The sequence below is a fragment of the Aedes albopictus genome, chromosome 3 (genome assembly GCF_035046485.1).
Source record: "Aedes albopictus strain Foshan chromosome 3, AalbF5, whole genome shotgun sequence".
Lineage (NCBI taxonomy): Eukaryota > Metazoa > Arthropoda > Insecta > Diptera > Culicidae > Aedes > Aedes albopictus.
In genome coordinates, this window is record NC_085138.1 from 134,000,484 (window position 1) to 134,024,442 (window position 23,959).

At 38.7% G+C, this 23,959-nt stretch overlaps 2 protein-coding genes across 4 annotated transcripts in view; both read left to right on the forward strand.

Moving 5' to 3' along the window:
• The window catches only part of LOC115269993 (peritrophin-1), a 285,409-nt gene that overhangs the window by 92,818 nt on the left and 168,632 nt on the right, over window positions 1-23,959 (forward strand). The window lies entirely within an intron of this gene.
• Window positions 1-23,959, forward strand: part of LOC109411985 (serine/threonine-protein phosphatase 2A catalytic subunit beta isoform-like) — a 54,245-nt gene that overhangs the window by 20,359 nt on the left and 9,927 nt on the right. The window contains 1 exon segment of the mRNA XM_062842962.1: window positions 20,595-20,661. Coding sequence (XP_062698946.1) covers window positions 20,595-20,661 — 67 coding nt within the window.

Consider the following 23,959-nt stretch of genomic DNA (forward strand, 5'->3'; position numbering starts at 1 on the left):
GTGTTCCGGAACCGGTTTTGGGTGCCCCGCCGGAAGTGGCCAAATATCAAATTGAACATAACCCATGCATGCGGCACATCAAACAACGGCATTTTCGATAATCTGATGAACGGTTAGCTAGAAAACAGTATCAGACCATATCTGAACCGGTAGTGTTCCGGAACCGGTTCCGGATGTTCCGCCGGAACCAGCCAAATATAAAAGAGTACCAAACCGATGCATGCGACACATCAAACAGCGGCATTTTCGATAATCTTATGAACGGTAAGCAGGAAAACAATATCAGATCTGAACTGGTAGTGTTGGAACCGGTTCCGGATGTCCCACCGGAAGTGGTCAAATATAAAAGTGAACCAAACCCATGCATGCGACACGTCAAATCACGGTTTTTCCAATAACCTGATGGCCGGTTATTAGGGAAGTAAGCTCAGAACTCATACTGGACAGCCGGTTGTATTCCGGAACAAGTTCCGGTGTCTCGCCGGAAATGGTCAAATATAAAAGAGTACCAAACCGATGCATGCGACACATCAAACAGCGGCATTTTCGATAACCTGATGAACGGTTAGCAGGAAAACAGTATCAGACCATATCTGAACCGGTAGTTGTCCGGAACCGGTTCCGGGCCAAATATAAAGGAGTACCAAACCCATGCATGCGATACAACAAATAACGGTTTTTCTGATTACCTGATAACTGGTTTTCAAGGAAATAGGTTAGGGCCACATTAGGGACAGCCGGTAGTGCCGTAACCAGTTCCGGGTGTCCCTCCAAAAGCGGCCAAATATAAAATTGAACTGAACCTATGTATGCGACACAGAAAAGCTCGTATTTTTTTGATAACCTTATGATCGTTAGCAAGCAGACAGGTTCAGACTGGTAAAAAAAATGTTTTACGCATATGGTCAAATCTCAACCGTTACGTAGTAATTGAACTTTACATGTTTTTGACTTTGCTTGCCTGAAACTGGCTGTAGCTTGAAAACTTATACAAATTTGAAAGATTATTAAATTTGCTATCAAAAAAGATCTTGGAATCTATTGGTTTAGTTAGATAACTAAAGCAAAAAGCTCGAAAGTAGTGTTTTGCCTTTCTCGTTCACTTAGTGTACTAAAAAACTGTATGTTCACTCAAAAAACGATTTTTTTGAAAAAAGGCTCGTATAATCAAGTCGCATATATCAATCAATTCAGTTCAACGATTTGAAATCATTTGTTGGGTTTAATCCCCGTTAACAAAAAAGATATAGAATTGAGATTATGTCTGTATGTGTGTATGTATGTATGTATGTATGTATGTATGTATGTATGTATGTATGTATGTATGTATGTATGTATGTGCGCAAAATAAGTTCACTCAGTTTTAAAACTCTTCCCATTGGCCGATTTTTCGGATTATAGTTGAATCGAACCGGAATTGTTTGCTATCAAAAATGGTCCAGATTGGCCAAGGCGTTCCGGAGTTATGGCCATTTCAGTGATTCGGACCACCACCGGGTAGAACTAGCCGTATATAAAACTGAACTAGCCCCATCATGCGATACATCAAACTGTGGCGATTTTTGTAACCTTTAGCATGGTTGACGAGTTTTGTGCGGAAATCAACACTGGAGACCAGAAACTGCACGATGTCGACCCAAAATTCAAGATGGCAGCCAAATGTTCAAGGACTCGGCTCAAAATTCAAGATAGCGGCTGTTTAATAGAGATTTAGGCTCTTAAAGCATGCTAAATGGAAATATTTGATATGGGGAAGATGTCTGGACTCCTAAAATGGCGACTACAATATCCAAGATGGCGGTCTAAAATCCAAAATGGTGGCTGCAAATTCAAGATGGCGTCTGTTTAATGAAGCTTATATTTGGTATGAGGAAGATGTCTGGAGTCCAAAAAAGCCGACCAGAATATCCAAGATGGCGATCAAAATTTTAAGATGGTGGCTTTTTAATGAAGTTTCAGGCTCTAAAACCATGCAATATTGGTATATTTGGTATGGCGAAGACTTCCAGAGTCCAAAATGGCGATCAGGATATCCAAGATGGCAATCTAAAATTTAAGATGCGGCTGTTTAATGGAGTTTTAGGACCTGAAACAATGCATTATTGGTATATTTGGTATGCGGATGATGTCTGGATTCCAAAAATGGTGACTAGAATATCCAAGATGGTGGTCAAAAATCCAAGATGGCGGCTCCAAATTCAAGATGGCAGCTGTTTAATGAAGTACATTTTTCGTAGGGAAGATGCCTGGACGCCAAAAATGGCGACCAGAACATCCAAGATGGCAATTTTAAATCCTAAATGGCGGCTTCAAATTCAAGATAGCGTCTTTTTCTTAAGAGTTTGAGGCTCAAACATTAAAAGCCAGGTAAACGATATGATTTCTGGTATCATGAAATGGATTTCTGTTAATTGTTTGAAAGTGCGATGTACATCAACATTTCGCTTGAGTTTTATTGAAATTGGATTTGGAAGGCACGAGAAAGGCGCCATCACCGCTAGGTGGATTAATTAGGGTTTTTTTTTATCAAAGACGCTTTAACCGCGCTGGTCATTCGCGTCATACTTCATTCATTTTAGTTTTATAACATAAGTTTTTTTTTACAATATTTTGTACAAATCTATTGCTTTGATGAAATGAACAATTTTATCTTCTTTTCTTTTATCATTTTGCAGAACATATGTAAGTGTACCAGAGATACCGATAGATTTTCTTATTTTATCGTATGTTTTACAATCCAATAACAAATGTTTTATAGTTAGTCTACAGTTACAAGTTGAGCAAAGAGGGGTATCAGCATACGGAGTGAACAGAAAATCGTGTGCAACGCGAGTATGGCCAATCCTGATCCTGGTTAGAACTTTCTGATCATATTTAACCGGATTGCTTTATTATACACCGGTTGAAGTATAGGAAGAATAGTTGATTTCCAGATTCGAAAAAGTTCTGTTATTCCACCCATATTTGGGATTCTCTGCTCTGGGACTGTTTACTTACCATTTACGAGCCAATAATGTTACGGTGACGGGGGGTTTCCTCTGCATATAACAAACTTGATATTTCATGGGACACGAGACGCTTATTGATGATGAAAGTGAAAGGAGTCGTGATTTGTGTATTGACGAGCGCTGGCGGCACCGACCGGGTTGACTCAGCCCTAGTTGCATCAAAAAGTGTTTGCTGATCTCGTTGTCTTCGATTCACGTAATTTTACGCATGAATAGCTTGTTTGTATTTTGGCGGTAATGGGTGTCTTTTTTTTTACAAACGGTGACACCTTAGCGACCTTATTTGCTTGCCTTTGGTGGTCGGCGCTCTGAAATAGCTTGCGTAATGGCGCGAAACGACCCAGGGCACGCTCTCCGCCAGCCATTAGTGGCGCCAGATTGTCCAAAACCCATGCTTTTGGTCGAGTACCTGTGATGAATTTATTATGAAGGGTGAACAGTTTTACACCAGGATTGTTTGACACGGGACGGGACGCGCGTTCTGGAGTGGCATGACAGAAACATTCGAAGAACCGTTTTCTGCCTTCCGAAACGGAAAAACATCACGAAAATATGAAAATGAAATGAAATAAAAATGCTCTCCACAGCGCAGCGGGGGAAGAAATTGCATGCTCGTGTTTACTGTTGCTCATCGGCGTTGTTGCGCGCGATCCAGGAGCGAGCGCGCGCTGTTGGAGATGCACCGACCGGAAGGATGCTGGAACGAGTTGAACGGTATTAGCAATATTGTATGCATCGTGGGTAACATATTAGAGCAAACATTACAAGCACGTTCCGTCGGATCGTACTTACGGTGGATGGTACGCGAATTGCATCGTGCCATGCCATTTAGGGATGGTCGATTGTCTCGTTTTTACTTTTTTCCATAGCATTATATTTTTGTCAATATCTGAATGATTTTTGGTCTTCAGGATTTTCCTCGACAGCTCCTCCAATAATTTCTTCGAATGTTCATCTTCAGGGAGTCCCTTCAAGAATTCCTACTCTTCTGGATTTTTTCCACGAACTCATGAAGAAATAAAAAAAATCCTGTAGAAGCTCAAAAAAAAAAAAAGTTGGAACTCCTGAAGTAATTCTTTTTTTTTATGTCTTTATTTATGAGATTTTCAGCCCGAGGCTGGTTCATCTCAGGTTCAAAGTGAATTAGTTCTTAGAGGGACTGCTAAATGAATTCTTTTGGAAATTTTTCTTGATCGAATTATTGTACGAACTATTTTCTGGAGAAGCTTATGCAGAAATTGTTGAAGGAACTTCTGAAATGATTCATGGAACTCCTTGAGAAATAAAGAGAGAAAACTCTTGGAGGAATTTCTGATAAATTTTATGAAGGAATTTCTGGTGGAACTACTAAAAGAATTACAGGAACCCTCGAAGTACACGGAGTGGCCAAAATGTTTGGAATATGCAACTTTTTTTTTCTCTCATAAAAAAGTTTAACATGTTGTAACTTTTCATAGAGTGCATACAAAATTCTCAAATTTCGAATGTTTGTCAACATATCATGTGCACCATTGGTACACATTTGAGCTCTATTAATTAATCTTTCCCGAAGCTAGGACCGTTCTCGTAAAACACTTTTTTTGACAACTAATTTTTGAACTCTCTCGGAAACCAGGGAACCGCATAGAATGAAATTTTGAACATTTATCAACAATATATGATTGCTTCACAAGTACTTAAAACATAGGTACTTTTTGAACGTTCAAAAAAGTTATCATGGATTGACACTTTTTGGATCTTTCTCGAAAAAAATATATTTTTTTACATTAATGGCATTTAATTTTAGTTTCCATATGCAAAGATTTTCTACGTCCGTTCTCAAGATATCTCTAGAAAGATATATTAGAGCCTATTTGGATCAAAGGAAAACCACATTTAGTAATTTTTGTGTGGTATTGTAAATTTGACTTTTTCTCCAATATATGGGTGAAAATCCCAAGTAACATTTTAAGTTTTGTTCGGCTCTATAAGAGATCTTCATGACCAATTTCATAAAACTTGCAATAAAACTGATTTATACATCAACACCTCTTTATAACCTCGTTAAGAGCATCTTCCTGCTAAGTGGACCACTCTCGGAGAGGGTTTGTAAACCGCATTGAGAGTAGCATTAAAGTCGTTTTAAAACTTAGTTGAAAAATTTTCCATTCTCAAAAAGAGGTTATGATGATTGTTGTTGTTTTATTTTTCAACAAAAACTATGACAGCTGAAGATGCAGAGAAGCTTCTTCGATGGCACGTAAAGTTCAGGAGGAGACATCATTCGTAAGTACAAAGCGATCATTTCAAAGTAATATTTTTGCAGTTATTGTGCTTGTAGACTTATGCGCATTCAGTTTTACCGTGAATATTGGGGTTGCGGATACATAAAATTAATGCGCCTCGAAAATGGTAAATATTATCGTCTTGGAATAAAAAAAATCAATTTGTTAATTTAGTAAAACTATCTTGAATCACAAGAAAACTCAGCTGAGGGAGTTTATTTATGTAAGCATATTATGGAAATGGCAGCAAACATCAATTCATTGCTAATTTGAGCAAAATTAACTATTTCCATTCACGTTAGCTAATTCTTCAATATGGCGACGGCCATAACTAGCGAAAATAAAACGAGCGCAAGTTTGCTTTTATGATGATCGCAATAAACCTAGCGATGTTGTTGTTTCTGCTTTTCAACCAACAGATGTCGTTACTAATCGATCGGATCGCCATCTTTTGAGAGTTTGAACAGTTTTATTGTGGTAATAATGATTGCCAGAAGGTTTACATATTGGATAGTTTTGTTTACTCTTAAAATTTGGCTTTATGGATATCTTGAAGTATACTATAAAACATTTCATCTATGGTTTTCATAAAAGTAGTCATAAAACTGTGAGTTTTAATTATTGCTTTAAAAATTCCTAATAAAAATCAAACAAAACCAATCAGCAATGGAATTGTTACTTGAGAAGAGCCATATATTTTATACTGAGTAACGTTGCATAATCAACTTCAGTTACTGGATCAATCTGAAGTCTTCTAGCTTATTACAAACCTTTGCGATATTCAGGATCGTCTAAACTGTTCTATAATGAAGTCCTTCAAACCTACAAGGTAAGCTTTATGTGTTTTCACCATAAAAAATAGCATAGCATTATTTGCTGAGGTGGGGTCTCCAGTTAGCCTAGTGGTTAAGGCTATGGATCGAATATCCGGAGACGGCGGGTTCGATTCCCGTTCCGGTCGGGAAAATTTTCTCGACTCCCTGGGCATAGTGTATCATTGTACTTGCTACACAATGTACAAATTCATGCAAAGAAAGGCAAAGAAAGCCCTTCAAATAATAACTGTGGAAGTGCTCCAAGAACACTAAGTTGAAGAGAGGCAGACCAAGCTCCAATGCGTCGAGCCATAAAGAAGATGAAGAATCTGCTGAGATCGTTGAAGCTCTTGAAATCTTAAATGTCATTTAGAGACACTATGGGAATGTTAGAGGTCAGCCAAACTATCTTGGAGTTTAGGGCTTCAGTTCTAAACTTGTAACATCAGCTATATCTGACATACTGAGTAACGTTTCATAATCAATCGCGGTGACTGGACCAACCTGAAGTCTACTATATATAATTATGAGCCTTTGGGACATTGAAAGTCGTTCAAACTATCCTGAAGATCAGCTCTTGATAGTAACAGTAGTTATTCTTACAATAAACTTTAAACTGTAATATGTAAACCCTCTGGAATATCATGAGTCATTTCAAGATAGTTTTGAGATATTCCAGATAGACAACACTACTCCGGAGACCATACCTTAGGTCTGCACTTGTGATAATAGCTTTTGCCAGTACGTTAAGTAGTGTTACATTATCCACTGTACTTACCAAGGTAGTTGAAGGAACAATAAGCGTTGTTATATATTTTTGGGATGTTATGGGCTTCCTTACTATTATGAAGCTTATTTGATAAGAACAACCACTGTGACATGAGGCAATTTCATTTTAGATAGTAATGTTACACAATATTTTTTTGATAATTTAGCTACATATGTCGTAGTCTCTGGTTGTATTCTGTGAGCTCCAGTAAGTATAACAGATTATAGCCCAGAAACTTTAAATGCTGTAGATGCTAGATATTAAACATTATAATAGCTTGGCCTGGTAGATATTATGATGCCTAGTGAACATTCAGAAGATTTATTGGATATGATAGATTAGAAATCGTAGCTTTGTATAATGAAGGAAGCTACCGTTACATCCGTTGACTTTAGGATCTAAACCCAAAAACAGTTCGGATGACCTAGGATACCCGACTGATCTGGTACTGTATATTAACCTTTCAGAAGACTTACTGGCCATGATAGATTACAAATCGTAGCTTTGTATAATGAAAAAAGTTACCGTTACAGCCGTAGACTTTAGGATCTAAACTCAAGAACAGCTCGGATGGCCTAGGATATCCCGACTGATCTGATACTGTCTATTGAACTTTCAGAAGACCTACTGGACATGATAGATTACAAATCGCAGCTTTGTATAATGAAAGAAGTTATCGTTACACCAGTAGACTTTAGGATCTAAGCTCAAGAACAGCTCGGATGACCTAGGACATCCCTAATGATCTGATACTGTATGTTAACCTTTCAAATGACTTACTGGTAAGATGTTCTAGGTAGTTTCAGTAGGCTTCCTTCTAGTTTAAGGGAAGTCTTTGGGATGTCTCAGGGATGAATTTTCTGAGGGGTTTCAAGACTTTTCAAGACGTTTCTGGACGTTTCCAAGTCGTTTCAGTGGATTTCAGGGGATTCCAAGCAGCTGAAGTTCAAAGGCAGTCATTGGAAGGATTCAAGGCGTTACAAGGCGCTTAAAAATGTTTCAAGAGGTTTCAGTGGGTGTTTGGGGGTCCCAGGAAGCTTAATTAAAATTATCCGGAAGGGGTCTCAGAGTTTTTTTTTCTGATGGGTTTCAAGTAGAGTTTAAGTGAATCCTATGGGTGTCCGGGATGTTTTTAGGGGTTTCAAGGCGTTTCTAAAGGTTTAAACGAGGGTTTTAGGGGGCTTCAATAATGTTGAAACAAGTCTGTTGAGATCTCAGAAGCATTTTCTGAGAGGTTTCAAGGCGTTTTACGGCGTTTCGAGAGATTTCATGGGGGTCTTAGAGGGTTTTAGGTGGCTTCAAAAGTATTTAGGAAGTGTACGGAGGGTTCTCTTAGGGGGTTCGATACGTTTCAGAGCGATTCAAGGCTTTTCAAATAGTTTTATGCAATTTTAGAGAGTTTCAGAGGGTTTTACAGGGTTTCAGTAGACAAGTCTATGGAAATCTCTGGGCATTTTGAAGCGAATTCAAGGCTTGTCAGGTAATTTTAATGTGTTTCGAGAGGTTCATGAGGATTCCAATGTTTGTCAGGTAGTTTAAAGGGGTCTGTAAGGTTTTTTTTTTCAATTTTTATTTACGTGTATTTTGACTTAGGCTGGTTCTACACTTGGTCTGAAAAGGGTTTTAGGGGGTTCCAGGTAGCTTCAGGAGGAGTATACGGGAGTCTCAGGGTTTTTAGGGGTTTCAAGACTTTCATGGGCGTTTTTAGATTTTTAAGTGTGTCAGGGAATTTTGAGGGGTTTCAGAGGGCTTCAGAGAGTCTAAGCGCTGCTTTTGTGTTTTCTGACGGAGTTTATGGCTTATTAGGTCGCTGAAGTCCTTTTTGCATCACGTTGAAAGCAGCTTGCTGAAGGTGTGTACGGTATGGATTAAAAATGACCGTAATGCCAAAATTAAATGTGTTCGAGAGCTTTCATACTTAGCGTTTCGTCTCGGTTGGTATCTGTGAGAAAACAAATATCGAAAAAAATCAGTAATGCTAAGTCACCCACCAAATGAAAGATTAAGGGTCTCCTCTTTCATTTGAAAATATTCTATCGACGGGTCTAGCACAGTTTTGATTTATAGAATAATCGTGATTTCTAGAACAAATATCCGAGAAATACCCATTTTTAAGTGCTTTTCACTCAAAATTTATATGGGAAAATAACCCATAACAAATAATATGTCGTTGCAGGTGGTTTCAGTAGTGTCCAAAGAAAGCCTACGGTAGACTCAGGGGGGTTTTCTGTGGACTTCGAGGCATTTCAAATAATTTCAAAATGATTCATAAAGTTTTAAGAGGTTTCTGGCGTTTAAGGTGGCTTCATTAGAGGCTAATGGAAGTCTTAGGGCATTTTTTAGGTGTGTCAAGGCGTACCAGGTCATTTTAATCTGTTTAGAGAGGTTTTAGAAGGTTGCAGATGGCTTCAATAGTGTTTAAGAGGATTCTATGTAAATCTCAGGGAGGTTTCTGATTGCTTTCAAACAGTTTCAAAGTATTTATGGGGTGACATATATTTCGGAGATATAAAATCAAACTTTTTTTTCGTAAAGGAAATTTCCTTGACTTCCTTGGGCATAGAGTATCTTCGTGCCTGCCACACGATATACGCATGCAAAATGGTCATTGGCAAAGGAAGCTCTCAGTTAATAACTGTGGAAGTGCTCATAGAACACTAAGCTGAGAAGCAGACTTTGTCCCAATGAGGACGTTACGCCAAGAAGAAGAAGAAGAGAGAAGAGAGAGGGAGAAAATCAAACTTTCTTCATAAATAAGGTGAAAGTATACTAGCTAGACAATACATTATATAATTCCAAATTTCATAAAAATTGAAGCAATAGAATGAAAATTCCTTCACGAAATAAATGGACCAAGAAATGGACAGCCCCTATGTAACGCCAGAAGTGAATTTCAGAGGGTGAGTACTAACTTATTCATGATACAGCGAGAGATCACTAGTTATCTTTGTAGATTGGATGACCTATACTCAAAAGAGTTCATTGAAACCCTCAGCAGTTATCAAACTCATTACTTGGTCGAACATGATTGTATGAGTCTGTGTTAGTATGGAATTTGTAATAATGCTTGAAGATCCAATGACGTTTTCTCAAGCAACGGCCAAAAGGAATAAGTGTTCGTGGTGTGAGATCGTAGGTCAGTTTGGCTTTCTATACCGCAGAATCGCTACTTGTTCTTTGGCTTGATTGGTTGAAACACCGGTCTAGCGAATACGAAGCTGTTGGTAGGAATCCCATCAGATTGCGATTTTTTTCACAAACGCATCTCCCAATTGGTCAATGAGCAACATTCTGTGTCTTTTATCCACAAGCTTTCAGTATACTTTTTTGGATACGAGGGTGGCTAAGATTGAGATATATGTTTTATTCGCTAATCTTTGTACTAATCTTTGCATATAATCGCTCCCCTGCTTGTTCACGTGGCTAATGGATAGCTCCTTTCATTTCATTTACATGTAGCTATTGAAAACATTCAAGCACTTAGAATATATTTTAAATGGCTTTGCGAACCCTCGAGTGATCGCGTTGTTGTATGTTGTACAATATTTTGAAAAAATCTCGCTTTTTGTACTTAGGCCATCTGTCTGAATGGGTCGTTTGGTCGAATTATGTTCGAAAGAATTCAGATGAACCTTTTGGTATTCTAGCTGGCAATATGATCATCAGTAATATGCCCTTCTTCCAATAATTTGTTTCTTGTTTCTAGTTTCACAATTCCGGGAGAAGTTGGCGTGGAAGTTGACAATATTTAACCCTCCTTGTGTACATACATACATACATATGTATGTACACACATACATTTATTTGTTCAACATCACATTTAAGACTAGACATAATCAATAATAGTACGCCACAATACTCGGTTTGTGGCTGCCGCTCTCCATCCTCGGTCGCGCCGAATGCTCGCCAGGCCACGTTCCACTTGGTCCGTCCATCGTGCTCTCTGCGCTCCATGCCTTCTTGTGCCAACCGGATCAGTTGCAAACACCAGCTTGGTAGGGTTGTTGTCCAGCATTCTTGCAACATGCCCTGCCCACCGTATCCTTCCGGCTTTGGTCACTTTCTGGATGCTGGGTTCGCCGTAAAGTGCAGCGAGCTCGTGGTTTATACTCCGTTCTCCTGCACGCCGCCGAAGATCGTCCTTAGCACGCGTCGCTCGAAAACTCCGAGTGCTTGCAGGTCATCCTCGAGCATGGTCCATGTCTCGTGTCCGTAGAGGACCACCGGTCTTATTAGGGTTTTGTACATGGTGCATTTGGTGCGTGGGTGTATCTTTTTAGACCGCAGTTTTTTCTGGAGCCCGTAGTGTGCCCGACTTCCGCTGATGATCCGCCTTCGAATTTCTTACGACTCACGTTATTGTCAGCCGTCAGTAAGGATCCGAGGTAGCCGAATTCCTCCACCACCTCGAAGGTATCCCCGTCTATCGTAGTAACACTACTACCCAGACGGATCCGGTCGTTGTGCGGTTCCGCCTACCAGCATGTACTTTGTTTTTGAGGCATTCACCATCAGTCCGACCAGTGCGATAATGTCAATGTCGTCCGCAAAGCACACGAATTGGCCGGAACTTGTGAAAATTGGTCCCCCCGCTGTTGAGCCCGGCGCGTGATGTTCCAGAGTGATGTTGAAGAGTAGGCATGAGAGCCCATCACCTTGACGCAGTCCCCGGCGAGATTCGAATGAACTGGATAGTTCACCCGAAACCTTTATGCAGTTTTGAAGACCGTCCATCGTTGCTTTAATCAGTCTAGTCAGCTTCCCAGGAAAGCTGTTTTCGTTCATGATTCTCCATAGCTCTACGCGGTCGATACTGTTGTATGCCGCCTTGAAGTCGATGAAAAGGTGATGCGTTAGGACCTGGTATTCACGGCATTTCAGGAGAATTTGCCGTACGGTAAAGATCTGGTCCGTTGTCGACCGGCTGTCGATGAAGCCGGCTTGATAACTTCCCACGAACTCATTCGTTTTCGGTGACAGGCGACGGAAGATGATCCCCGAGCAGAGGAAAATATCAAAATAATAACAACGGAATCATAAAACCTGTTTTTATATCTCGGTTTGTTATTATTAACTTATTAAGTCATCACCGTTCCATAACATGTTCTGTTGGGCAACCTTATTTTGTTATAATCGTGCTCTTGGTATATTTTCTTTAAATTACATTTCAATAACATGTTTTGTTGTAGCACAAGTTCAGTTACTATTGTGCCATTGAGGCTGTACAAATATTTGATCATTAATATTACCACATAACTAGCATTGCAATCAAAACTACACCATTCGAGATTTCCGATGTTCACAGCATTCCGTGAGGAACTGTAATAGAAAATATTATTTTGTCATCAGTTTCTCTTCTTTCTGACATTACGTTTGAACTGTGACCAAGGCAACTTATCAGCCTTTTGTTTTACAAACACTTTGAAAAGTATACCTGTTTTTTTGTCCCAGGTATACCTGGGAATATGAATATATGAAAACGAATAGAGTGTAATAGAGTGATAGCCATTTTATGATACATTTTGGATCAACTGGTGGAATTCAAGGACGAACAACACATTTTAGACAAATATGTAAAAAATAAGTCATCAAGAAGAAGAACTCCATTGATTATTTTTAGACATTTTATTTTTATTGATTTCACTGCATCGAGCCCACTTAGATTCATTTGGTTAAATGTGCCAATCAATGAGTTAATAAGGTAAATTAATCTTATAAGCAATGAACCACCTAATAAAGGGCTTTAAAACGTCGGTAGTTTTTCATCTTAAGTTGTTTGGAAAATAAACGAAAACTATTGTTTCTCTCTGTTTTCGATAATAAATCGCTTGCGACAACAATAGCGCCCCAATTATGAATGAAACATTGACCAAAAGATCCTATTGTTGCGTATCCCATTGAATTCATATGGGACTTTGGAGGAGTTCCTATTCGCAACAGAAAAAAAAGCAAATTTTGTTTTCAGATTGTTATCAATAACTTATTCATATCAAAATTTGTTATTGAAATATTTAAAAAATCGCTGTTATTAAGTTGTTTTTGAAACTAACAAAACATGTTATTAAACAGGTCTTCCAGGAACATTTTTTTGTTATAATTTTTGTTATTTTGCCGCTTATGACAGACAAGTTTATAACAGGATATGTTATGTATATAACATGAAAATAACTCTTTCCGTTACTCAGTTATTTTTCCAAAATAACACATTTTATTATGCTGTTGCTATTCCCTTCTGCTCGGGTCTGGGAACCCTCCTTGTGTATTGGGGTCAATTTTCACCCAAACCATACATGTGGCTGTTTTCGACGTGATGCATTATCAAAGTTTATTCTTTCGAGTTATACTGATGTGGAGAACAGAGGTAGGATCTCTTGTATTCATCATTCCTCGGTCAAACAGCATTTGGCCAAATCGAAAGAAAAAAAATTAAAAAATAAGTTGTTTTGAAATCTGAAATTCCATACAAGCACCTTAACATCTGGTAGCATCCCTACTTCACATAGTCGATTCTCCAGTCTATTGTTTCCCCAGGATATGCAGCTGTGCAAAAACTTTCCATTACGAATATTACCATAAAATGTAACATCATTGTACCGATGGCAACCGTCATGCTGCCGGAACAACTCACCGAAGCTGCTAGGTACCTGCGGGGAATCCCACTGAGGCCTGGAAATAGAAAACAACGTGCACCAAATTTAGCGCTTTTCACGTAGCGAACCAGCCCAGGAATGCTTTGTCAGTACTCCGATGGATGCATCATAGTTTTAACTTTTGTTATTATTTCTCGAAAATAAGTTTGCAGGAGTTAATACGCGAGTTGATGCAATAACCAAACAGCCAGTAGTAGTAGAGTAAGTACAGGTATGTTCCGTTTTTGTCACTATCCGTTTTAATCACTATCCGTTTTTGTCACTATCCGATTTCGTCAACATTTCATTCCGTTTTTGTCAACACTCAAAATTTTATTAAATTTGTTCCCTCGAACACGAGTTATTTATAGTTTAACATTAATCTTGAGGCAATGCATCCATAAATAAATTTGAAGCAACCACCAATGATGACATAGAAGACGTATACGCTACAGTAGCTTTATTACATTTCAAATTCAACTGTAAATAATGTTAATTCATGCTTCCTCTCACGCATAATTTTGTCAGTAGCTAATCATAATAGATGGGATGTGTATATAAAACCATCAAAGGACGGACACGATTATCCGGCAATAGGAAAAAATCATCCTGCATCAGTGAATCAAAATTCAACCATCGCGCAACAATAATGACAATGTCGCAACCTGTATTTGTTGCGACAAACAAACCCATGCGACATAAGTTTGTCCCAACTTGAAAATAATGGGATTAACATCGTACACCACGAGTTTAGAAATTTTTGAGCCTTGCATTGCGATTTTCGAACGGTAACTTCGAGTCGGTAAACACTGCAACTCTGATGAAGCTCTATCATCAAACAGTTTCGACTTTGGGTTAGCAATAATTGATTATTCACGAGTTGAAAAGTACGCAACAAATTCAGCTTCCGTTTTGTCTGCAACAAACAATTTCGAGATCATGTCATTATCTGTTACCAGTAGGGATAAAGAGTAATCGTCGCACCTTCTTTGTTGCTTGTTTCGTACCTCTTTTGTCTGACAATTCTCTTCAATGTCCTGCATAATCGAACAATTTTAATTTTATTTCATTAGCGCACCTTAATTGGTGTCCCTTTCGGGGATGGCTCCAGGATGTCCATCTGGGTATTTCTCCAAGAACTTCCTACTGAAGATCCTTTTTCTCTTTTCTTCTTCTTCTTTATGGCTCTACATACCAACTGGAGCTTGGCCTGCCTCTTCAAGTGTTCTTCGAGAACTTAAACAGTTTAGGGCATTATTTGTCTGTCATTGCCTGAATTTTTACACTACTTAACACTTAACTACTATCTTTTAACAAGACTTTTTTTAAGTGAAATAAATTTCAAGGCATTTTTTACACGATTTTCGTAGAATTACGCGATATGCTGAATTCTTCTCCCCTGGTCGCGATTTCTTTCCGACGGGGCTCAAATTTCTACCAGAGATCTTTCTTGTCATCTTTGATACCCTGTCCAAATTTTCGCAAACGAAACTGCTATATATTCATTAGGCTAACTGGAGATTCCTATAGAATTTTATCCTGGATTTAATTATTCGATTGCTCTAGACATGCAATTTTGGTTTTCTTCAGTAATTCCTACTAGCAATTCTACCTTGTATTCCTCCAGATTCCTTAATGGATTTCTTCTGAGAAATTGTCAGGAAATAATTCAGAAGTTCTTTTGAGTGAATATAGGATCTTGGAAAACGATCTGGGGATTTCTCCAGCAATTCCTGAAGGGTTTCCAGAAGAATCTAAGGATTCCCAAACAATCCTAAAGAAATCCCATCAAATCTGAAAGTATCACTCGAGGAACAATTGGAAAATTTCTTGGAAGAACTTATACAGGATTCCTAGAAGGAATTTGTCAAGGAACTTCTGCAGGATTCTCAGGAATAACTCCCCGGAGATCTCTATACAGAACAACAGGAGGACTCTCTGAAGAAACTTCTGGAGGATTTGAGGAAAGAATTCCTAGAAGATTACTTGACTTAACTTCTGAGAGATTTCCAGGAAACGCAGTTAGAAATCGGGGAGAATTATAATTATTATATTATCTTTATTAACGAGATTTTCATCCCATGGCTGGTTCATCTAGTAATCATAGGGAAATAACTAAGATGAAAGATAGAATCATCTTGGAAAATCTCTTGGAAGTATTCATAATAAATGTTCCAGTAGTTGTAGGTGTTTCGACTGCGCATAAATACCAAAACAAAGTTTTGTAGGAATCCTTTGAAGAAATTTTTGGATCCAGGGAAAAATATAATAAGAAACTCTGGGAGATTTCAGGGGGATTTCAGAAAGTAAACTAGGAAGAATTCCCACAGGAAATTCTGAAGAAACGAAGAAACTCCTATATTTCGAAAGTAAATTTTTGTGAATTTCCAAAGCAACTCTTGGATGAATTTCAACAGCATGAATTTGCATATTGTGAGGCAAGGACAATGATACGCTATGCCCAGGAAGTCGAGAAAATTGTCCCGACCGGAACGGGAATCGAACCCGCCGTCTGCAGATTGGCGATCCATAGCCTTAACCACTAAATAAAAATAGGTTCTGCAGAGTATCCAGTTAGCCGAGTGGTTAAGGCTATGGATCGCAAATCCGGAGACGACGGGTTCGATTCCCGTTCCGGTCGAGAAAATTTTCTCAACTCCCTGGGCATAGTGTATCATTGTACTTGCCTTACAATATACAAATTCATGCAATGGCAGGCAAAGAAAACCCTTTGATTAATAACTGTGGAAGTGCTCAAAAGAACACTAAGTTGAAGCGAGGCAGGCCAAGTTCCAATGCGAACGTCGGGCCATAAAGAAGAAGAAGAGAAGAAGAAGCCTTGACTATTAGGCTAACTGGAGACCGAAGGGGCAAAACCTATTTTCTCTAAAAATTCTTATCGAATTCCAAAAGATAAACAAGTGGCATGGAACGAAGTAATCTAGAAGAATTCTGGAGGAACTTTACGCTGAATCCAATATTCTGGAGAAGTCACAAGTGATTGCTTAGAAAAATTTCTGGAGATTTCCCAACAGTAGACGAAACTTTTATAGGATACTCGTGGAGAAATGCCTTCTGGAAGTAAGTAAACATATCCTTTTTTGTTATGATATCGAAATTTAACGTTCTTGTAGATTAATCATTCATGGAAGTATGTCATATTTTAAAACGTCCATCAGGGTATTGGAACTGTAACATGTGTCATTCTTGCGTTCAACGAAAATAAATTTCCAAAAATGTGTTCAAAAATGAAAACCTCTTGTCGGCCCTACAGTCAAAAAACTGTAATTTGAACTGTGGAACCAAGATGTGCTAAAACCATTAAAAAACAATTAAATATCATAGTAAACTGCATATTTTCACTTTTGGAATGCGCTCTACAGTGAAACTTCCAATTCATATTAAAATGTTGCAAAATATTTTGTCAAAGAAAATTATTCCGTTTTTATCACTATTCCGTTTTTGTCAACTGAAAATCGCGGATCGTGTTGATAAAAACGGAACATAACTGTAAAAGGCTCCGGCGCGGCGTGGAGTTAATCTTGTGATATCCGGCACAACTATCTGGGAAAATATTTGCCCTCGAAAAAGAACACAATCAAAAGATAACGAGCTACTTTTCCGCTGCTTGCGCCGGTTGAGAATTTACCAACGACTTGGTTGGTATGGTAGGTATAGGTAGCTAGCTGTCTATCTAGTTTTGACACAGCACGGCAGGCAGGCCGGCAGAGATTGTGTACGCTTTCCGTCCAAGCCACTTTGAGCTGTTCTGCTGTAAGCAAAAAGTAGCATCATCATTTGACGTGCTGCATAATTTAAAATCCACCAGAAAAACCTCAAGCAATTTGGGACCACGGAATCCCGTCGACGTTGTCGTCAGCAAATGGATGACGACAGCGATCACAAACACTAGGGTGAGACCACCAATGCTCATTGCATTGTGATGATGCCATAATTGAGATTTAGGTGTCTTTAGATTATCACTTTTCATGTGAGCTTTCTTGAATAATACAATCTACGACAAAAAAAACTTTGACTATCACGCCGAGGACCTGGGATCGAATCCCACTCCCGACATACTCACAAAGTGTGGGTTCTTCCTTCGGAAGAGAAGTAAAGCGTGGGTCCCGAGATGAACTAACCTAGGGTTAAAAATCTCGTTAATACAGACAAAAAAAAAAAAAAAAAACTTACACATCCATAGAAACTGTCAGTCAAGTATGGGCCCGGTTCATGGACCATAAGCTAATTCTGTATTACCCGCTTTTATATTCTATTGGGCGTTTTAATTTTATTGTGGATGCTTAAAATGAGCTACCTGAGCGGATCTGGTGTGATGGTTAAAGCACGTGACTTTCACACCGAGGACCTTCCTTCGGATGGGAAGTAAACCGTGGGTGGGTTCCGAGATGAACTAGTCTAGGGCTATATAAAATCTTGTTATTTAATACATCCTGATAAAAAATGGGCTGCCACTTAAAATTCCTGAGATGTGTATGCATTATCAAAATTATACAGATTTTTGAGAATAGGGTATTGGTTCCCTCATTGAGCATGTGGCTCAAATTTTCATCCAACGAAAAAAAAAGTTCCGTAAACGCTTGTTTTCGAAAAGGATGACTTTAGGAGCGTGAGATTACTTGTGGCACTCGTACCTACCCTATAATACAAAACGTTGGATGAAACTTAAATTGTTTAACTCCTCATGCAAAATATTTAACATGAAATTTCTTACCTACTCAAATCGACACAGAAGATTATGGACTACCCTGTTGCCACTTTCGTCCTAAAATGAAGTCTGGATTTCTTTGAAGTCTTCGTTTTTTTACGCGGGTTTTCTTATCCCAGTGGTTAAGCGCCAGCATCATCGCCACCACCAACCATAAGAATCCCATCATCGTCGTCTTCGTCATCACTGCCGACTCGAATCACTTCTCAGCCGTGACGTCTTCGTGGACTCTTGGGTATGGGTTGTTGCTTTCGCACTGTTCCTCCAGTTCCGCCTCGAAGCCTACCCCAAGAATGCTCTTAAACTGAGAAAAAAAAAACATTTAAAGTCACCCCAATCACCCTGGAGCCAGGAAACGGTTTAAGTCAAAAGCAATCTTGGGATTTGATAATGAATTTTTGCTTTTTAACCAGAGTTTCCCATTGCTCATGTGTACATAAATGTGACTGCGAGCCTCCTACCAAATTGTCTCCCAGCTCTTCAAAATCGCAGTGTGCTGCGCTGCTAGGAGGCTCACAAAAATCTGGTGGGTGCGAGCTAGGCACCTAGCTCCCGGGGAGCTCGTCTCATGCGCTGCGTGAGCTGTTGGTATCTAAGGTGAAAAACAACTTCTTGGTAACGAAGAACCTCAACAACTTTTTTCCGTACATAACTCAAGTGTCTGGTTCGTCTATACGATACGGCTAGGGACTCTCAATGTAAAGGTGAAGGTTTCAATTCTCATTCGTTTAGGAAGTTTTTGTCGTGAAATTTTATAATTTAATCAGCGCATGAGACGAAGCTCATGAGACACATCTTGAGAAAAATGAGGCGCACAACTTTCAGTCTCAAAATGTACAGAGCTCCTGGGAGCTCGCTTGCCATGTGGCTCCCGTACATGAGACTACAGCACGTGTACATCAACTCTGTTTTTAACTCGCACGGGCTGCAGCATTCTCTCGTTACTGCGCTGCCAGGAATACGAGGCATCTTGTTGAAGATGGGTTTCCCAGCTGCGCGCTCACGCGGGGGGAGAACTGCGGGCCGCGCCTTCTGTATGAATTTTCCATAAAGAAAAATCCCACAACTTTACAGCAGCTGTCAACTCGAGCTTTCATGCTCGTACCATTGCTTGAATATTATTCCGCTCATTTCTATTTCTCGCATCACATCTCACATTCATTGCTTGCAATCCGGAAAATTTCTGCTGCTGCTGCCAGCTTCACTGACTGTTCCAACGACGGCGACGGGTTGCTGCTTGCTTTGCGCCCTGGGGGGAAACTTGAAGAAATGCGATTATCTCCGCTAATCTTGTCTTATTCTTGGATGTTTCTGCATTCGCCAGCCGAGTCAGCAGCATTTTTCTACGGGATGATTGTTACGTTTGTTATCGGAGGGAGAGGAAAATGCAGTTTTTGGAGAAAAGTGAAAATTTAATGGTTTATCAGTGTTACATGCAACCCGAGATGGGGGTGCATGCGATATTTTTGCACAACATGATGCCAGACTCCCAAAATGCGGTTTGAAAATAGTTCGACAATATATCTGTAATATATTACACTGGTTTACGAAAAAAGAAGGACATGAACTTCTATGAACGACTAAAATTTTTGATGCCTTATTATGTTCTGATATCAAGATCGTGCTTCAAAAACTTTTGAGTAGAATTAAAAAGATTTCAAATATTTTGCGTTGCAATAAACGAATGTTCATTTTGCATAAATAGAAAGCTGAATATAATATACTTCGATAATCTAATCATAATGTTTGCGAAATTTCCAAAAATATTGAAGATTTGAATTTTTTTGGTAGGAAAAAATCAATTAAAAATTCTTTCTCAACGTACATTTGAAACATTAAACTAGTTACAGTAAAAAAATCATCTCAATCGGAGCATGGGTTACAGATATAGAGATGTATGAAGGGAGCAACTTTGCTAAAAATAGAACAAAAATCGATTTGAAGTCGACAACCTTGTATGGAAACTGGAAAAAAAAAATCCGCTCCACTGTATTTTTTCCCTTCACTTTATCGAACTCAGGGCATGTTAAGTTAAGATCAGGGTTGGGTAATGTCATAAAAATGTCATTTTGTTATTTGCTAACTTGTCAGCATTATGGACTGGTGATGCGTACAAAGTGGTGTAAGATGAAAAAATGTCATGACATTTTTTCATGAAATTCCGCGCCTTTTTCCATCCCTGGTTAAGATTATCATCGGTGACGCTAATGGATAGCTTGGAAGGGAGGAATTTATCCGCCAAACATCACTACGGAGGGCCTTCACTCTGTCACTAACAAGAACGGCCTTATACGTTTTAAAATGATTTTTTTCAGATGAATTTTACTAACAATAATTACACAATACTCAAGAATTTCTTTCCTCTTGTTTCTCTTTCCAGGTATGCACCATTTGGTGGTTTTAGCCAGTAGTTTGTATAAGTACTATCAGGTGTGCATTCTCCAAAGGTAAATTTCACGAGTAAAGTTTCTGGCTTTCAGCGCTATGATTGAATTAACGGAATTCTGCTGAGATAACTTGTTTTCTCAGGTGTTATCATATAGTGTTTGTAAAGTTTCGTGAAAAAAATAACTGGGTTATAGTGGTACAATATGTAACCAAACACGGTCATACAGCACATAATATATTGGGTTTTGATCGCTTTTAAAGAGTTTTTGCATTTTTAAAAATGCATCGAAAAACTTGATGTTTGGTCACCTTACAGATGTCATGATTTTTTTGTAATACATCTCAACAATTCAGACAATCTTTATACCACAGTACGAGAGTTCAAAGGAGTTGAATACACTCTAAAATTTCCTAAAAATAACACGAAAAAAAACTTTTTCCGTAAATAGTTTTGATTTGTTAACTTTCTACAGAAAACAATCAAAAATAATAGCAAGATAATATCAAAATGGTTTCGTCTCAAGCAAGAAAAAAAAGATAACTCAAATAGGGTACACTGATATATGTTGTCCTTTACTGGCATTTACCAGATTTGCTGGTATGTCATAAACATACAGAAACATTGTATTTAGAAGGCACAGAATGTTGCTAATTGACAAATGGAGAGATGAATAAAAAAATCAAGTGGGATTCGAACCCACGACCCCGTTTTCGCTCGACCGGCGCTTTAACCTACTAAGCCAGAGGGCAGGTAATAATTCTGCGGAATAGAAGGCGAAACTGAACCCGAGCTCTCACCATGAACATTTCGAGAACCATCGTGCGACCGTGCCGAGCTCTCGACGCATACTGAATTAGACACCAGCAAACAGACTGCTTGGTGGATAGGTATGCGGAGTGCGAGAGTAAGTCGCGACTTCGAATAAAAATAAAACGCTCTCACTTGTAATTATTGGGCACAAACGCGGGTGTGTTGTGGATTGACATCTAAGCCGAAAGAAAGGTAGCTCTCGAAAAACGGAATGATCATGGTGAGGGCTCGGGTTCAGTTCGGCTTTCTATTCCGCAGAATTATTATCTGTTCTTTGGCTTAGTTGGTTAAAGCACCAGTCTAGGGAATACGGGGTCATGGGTTCGAATCCCACCAGAACGCGATCTTTTTCAAAAATTCATCACTCAATTTGTCAATTAGCAACATTCTGTGCCTTCTAACGACCTGTAACCCAAATAGGCTTCAAGGAAGTATATAAAAATGTAGGGATGTTCAAAAATAACACATTGGAAAAACCAAAACTAAAATTCACAAAATTGCAAATAAAACAGAATCGTTGACCAAAACGTGTTTACATCGATTTTAGATAACGAAAAATGATATTTAAATCAAAACCTAGGTGCTAGAATTGGATTCCTGAACGGTGTTGAGATAATTTTATATCCTAAATCTGCATACCAAACTTTTTCCGAATCACCCCTCGTCGCGTTTGGTACTGGGCGGATTTTTCAAGCAGTTGCCCTGCTGCCAAAAGGTGATTTCAAAAAATTTCAAAAAGGTGATTTCGTGGAGCCTCGTAGCCGTGCGGTTAGGGTCACCAAGCTTATAATCGCACCATGCTATGGGGCGAGGGTTCTTTTTTTTAATCTCTTTGTAACTTTGTAATTTCAAAATAATGTTCTTAAAATCTGAAAAAAAATCATAGTGGCTCAGAAAAAAGTGCTCTTTTGTAAAAAAAAAATCAAAAAATCAATACTTTAGTCTAAATTAAAAAAAACCAATTTAGGTACTACAACTTTGCCGAAGATACTACAGTGTTTGAATTGCGTATTTCTAAGTTATTCAACAATTTTAGTTGAAAATTCACGTAAAAAAATCATATAATTTTGCATTATTTTACGTGACTACCTTATTTAGTTACTACTCCTATGCAGGCTGGATAATCCTCCTCGAAATCAAAAGAGTTTTGCTACATGCTCTAGAGCGGTGTTTTGCTTTTGACTCGTCGCGAGGGAGCGAACGAACCCTAAACAGAGAGGCAATAAAAACTAAGCGAGGAAGAGGGGAACGAAAAAAGAGCCGATGATTATTTCGGGTTTTTGAGTGCGATTTTCGCCTCGAGAGTCTTTCTTTGTATGGGAGTGGAACTCGCGAGAGCTTTTTGAGTGTGAGTGGACGTGAGAAACACAACAAGCAATTATGAGTGTTGGACGAACTCCTCGCTGCGCGGCAAGCTCGCGCTCGGTGCTGTTGAGGATTAGCGTTGTGATTTCTGAGTTTTATTTTCCCTCCTCAGAAAATCGCCGAAATCGTTTCCTCATTATCTCGCGAAGGAGTTTCTGTCAAGCCTGCTCATATGTATTACAAACAATTCGTCCACACATCGTTTTGGTGTAGGAATTCGTTTTCATTGATTAATTATCAAAAGTATGTCATGTTGATACTAAAAATCGCACAGAGTTGCCAACACGAATTAAAACAAAGTTGCCCATGATTAAGACGTAATGTCATCGTATTCTAATGACTTTTGATTTAAGGCCTTTTCTTGTGTCATCACAAAATGGCTTCTTCAGAATCATCATCCAAATTCAACTTTACACAGTATTGCACTAATACACTTACGTAAGAAAATCGACGCTTACCTTTTCTTTAAAATTCTCCACTTCACGCAAAATATTTGGAAAAGAAATATAGAACACACTATTCCAATTAAAATTCTCTTTCGAACTATCTGTGCCACAAAGAAATATTTTCACTCAAACTTGAAAATTATACAAATTTGTCTCAACCGCACCAAGAGTTCGATGGCAATGTTTACCATCCACCACAGTACAACGACGACGGTAGCAGCGCGACGCGACGGTGCCGTCTGGCGCACAATCATCGATCATTGAACGCAGTGATGTCGATCTTGCGGGCCAATTCATCAATAAAATCAATCAAAATCATTGAAATAGTCAATTCAAATTTATCGATTATACGTCGTAAAATCGAAAACTATTCTTCGAATGATTATTGTTGTACTTTGAAGCACATATGATAGTAATAAAAGCAAATAATTTTTATTTGTGAAATCTCCTCCACACTGTCCGCCAACACTGCTGCTGCTTGTATAAACATCAACAGCGGAAGAGCATACTAAAAGTATTCGATAATTTTTAGCTTATTACATATAAAATTCGGTGTTTTTCGTAATATTGAGACATGTTTCATTGTTATTTAGCAAAACAAAGAAGTCTACTGCTTGAATTGCTTTTAGATGATCAACAATCTTGAAATGTTTACATCGGCAGAAGCGAGACAAAGAGGTGCTATTTTTGTTTGTTTGTTTATAGAACAAATGTAAAAAGGCAACACCACTACTG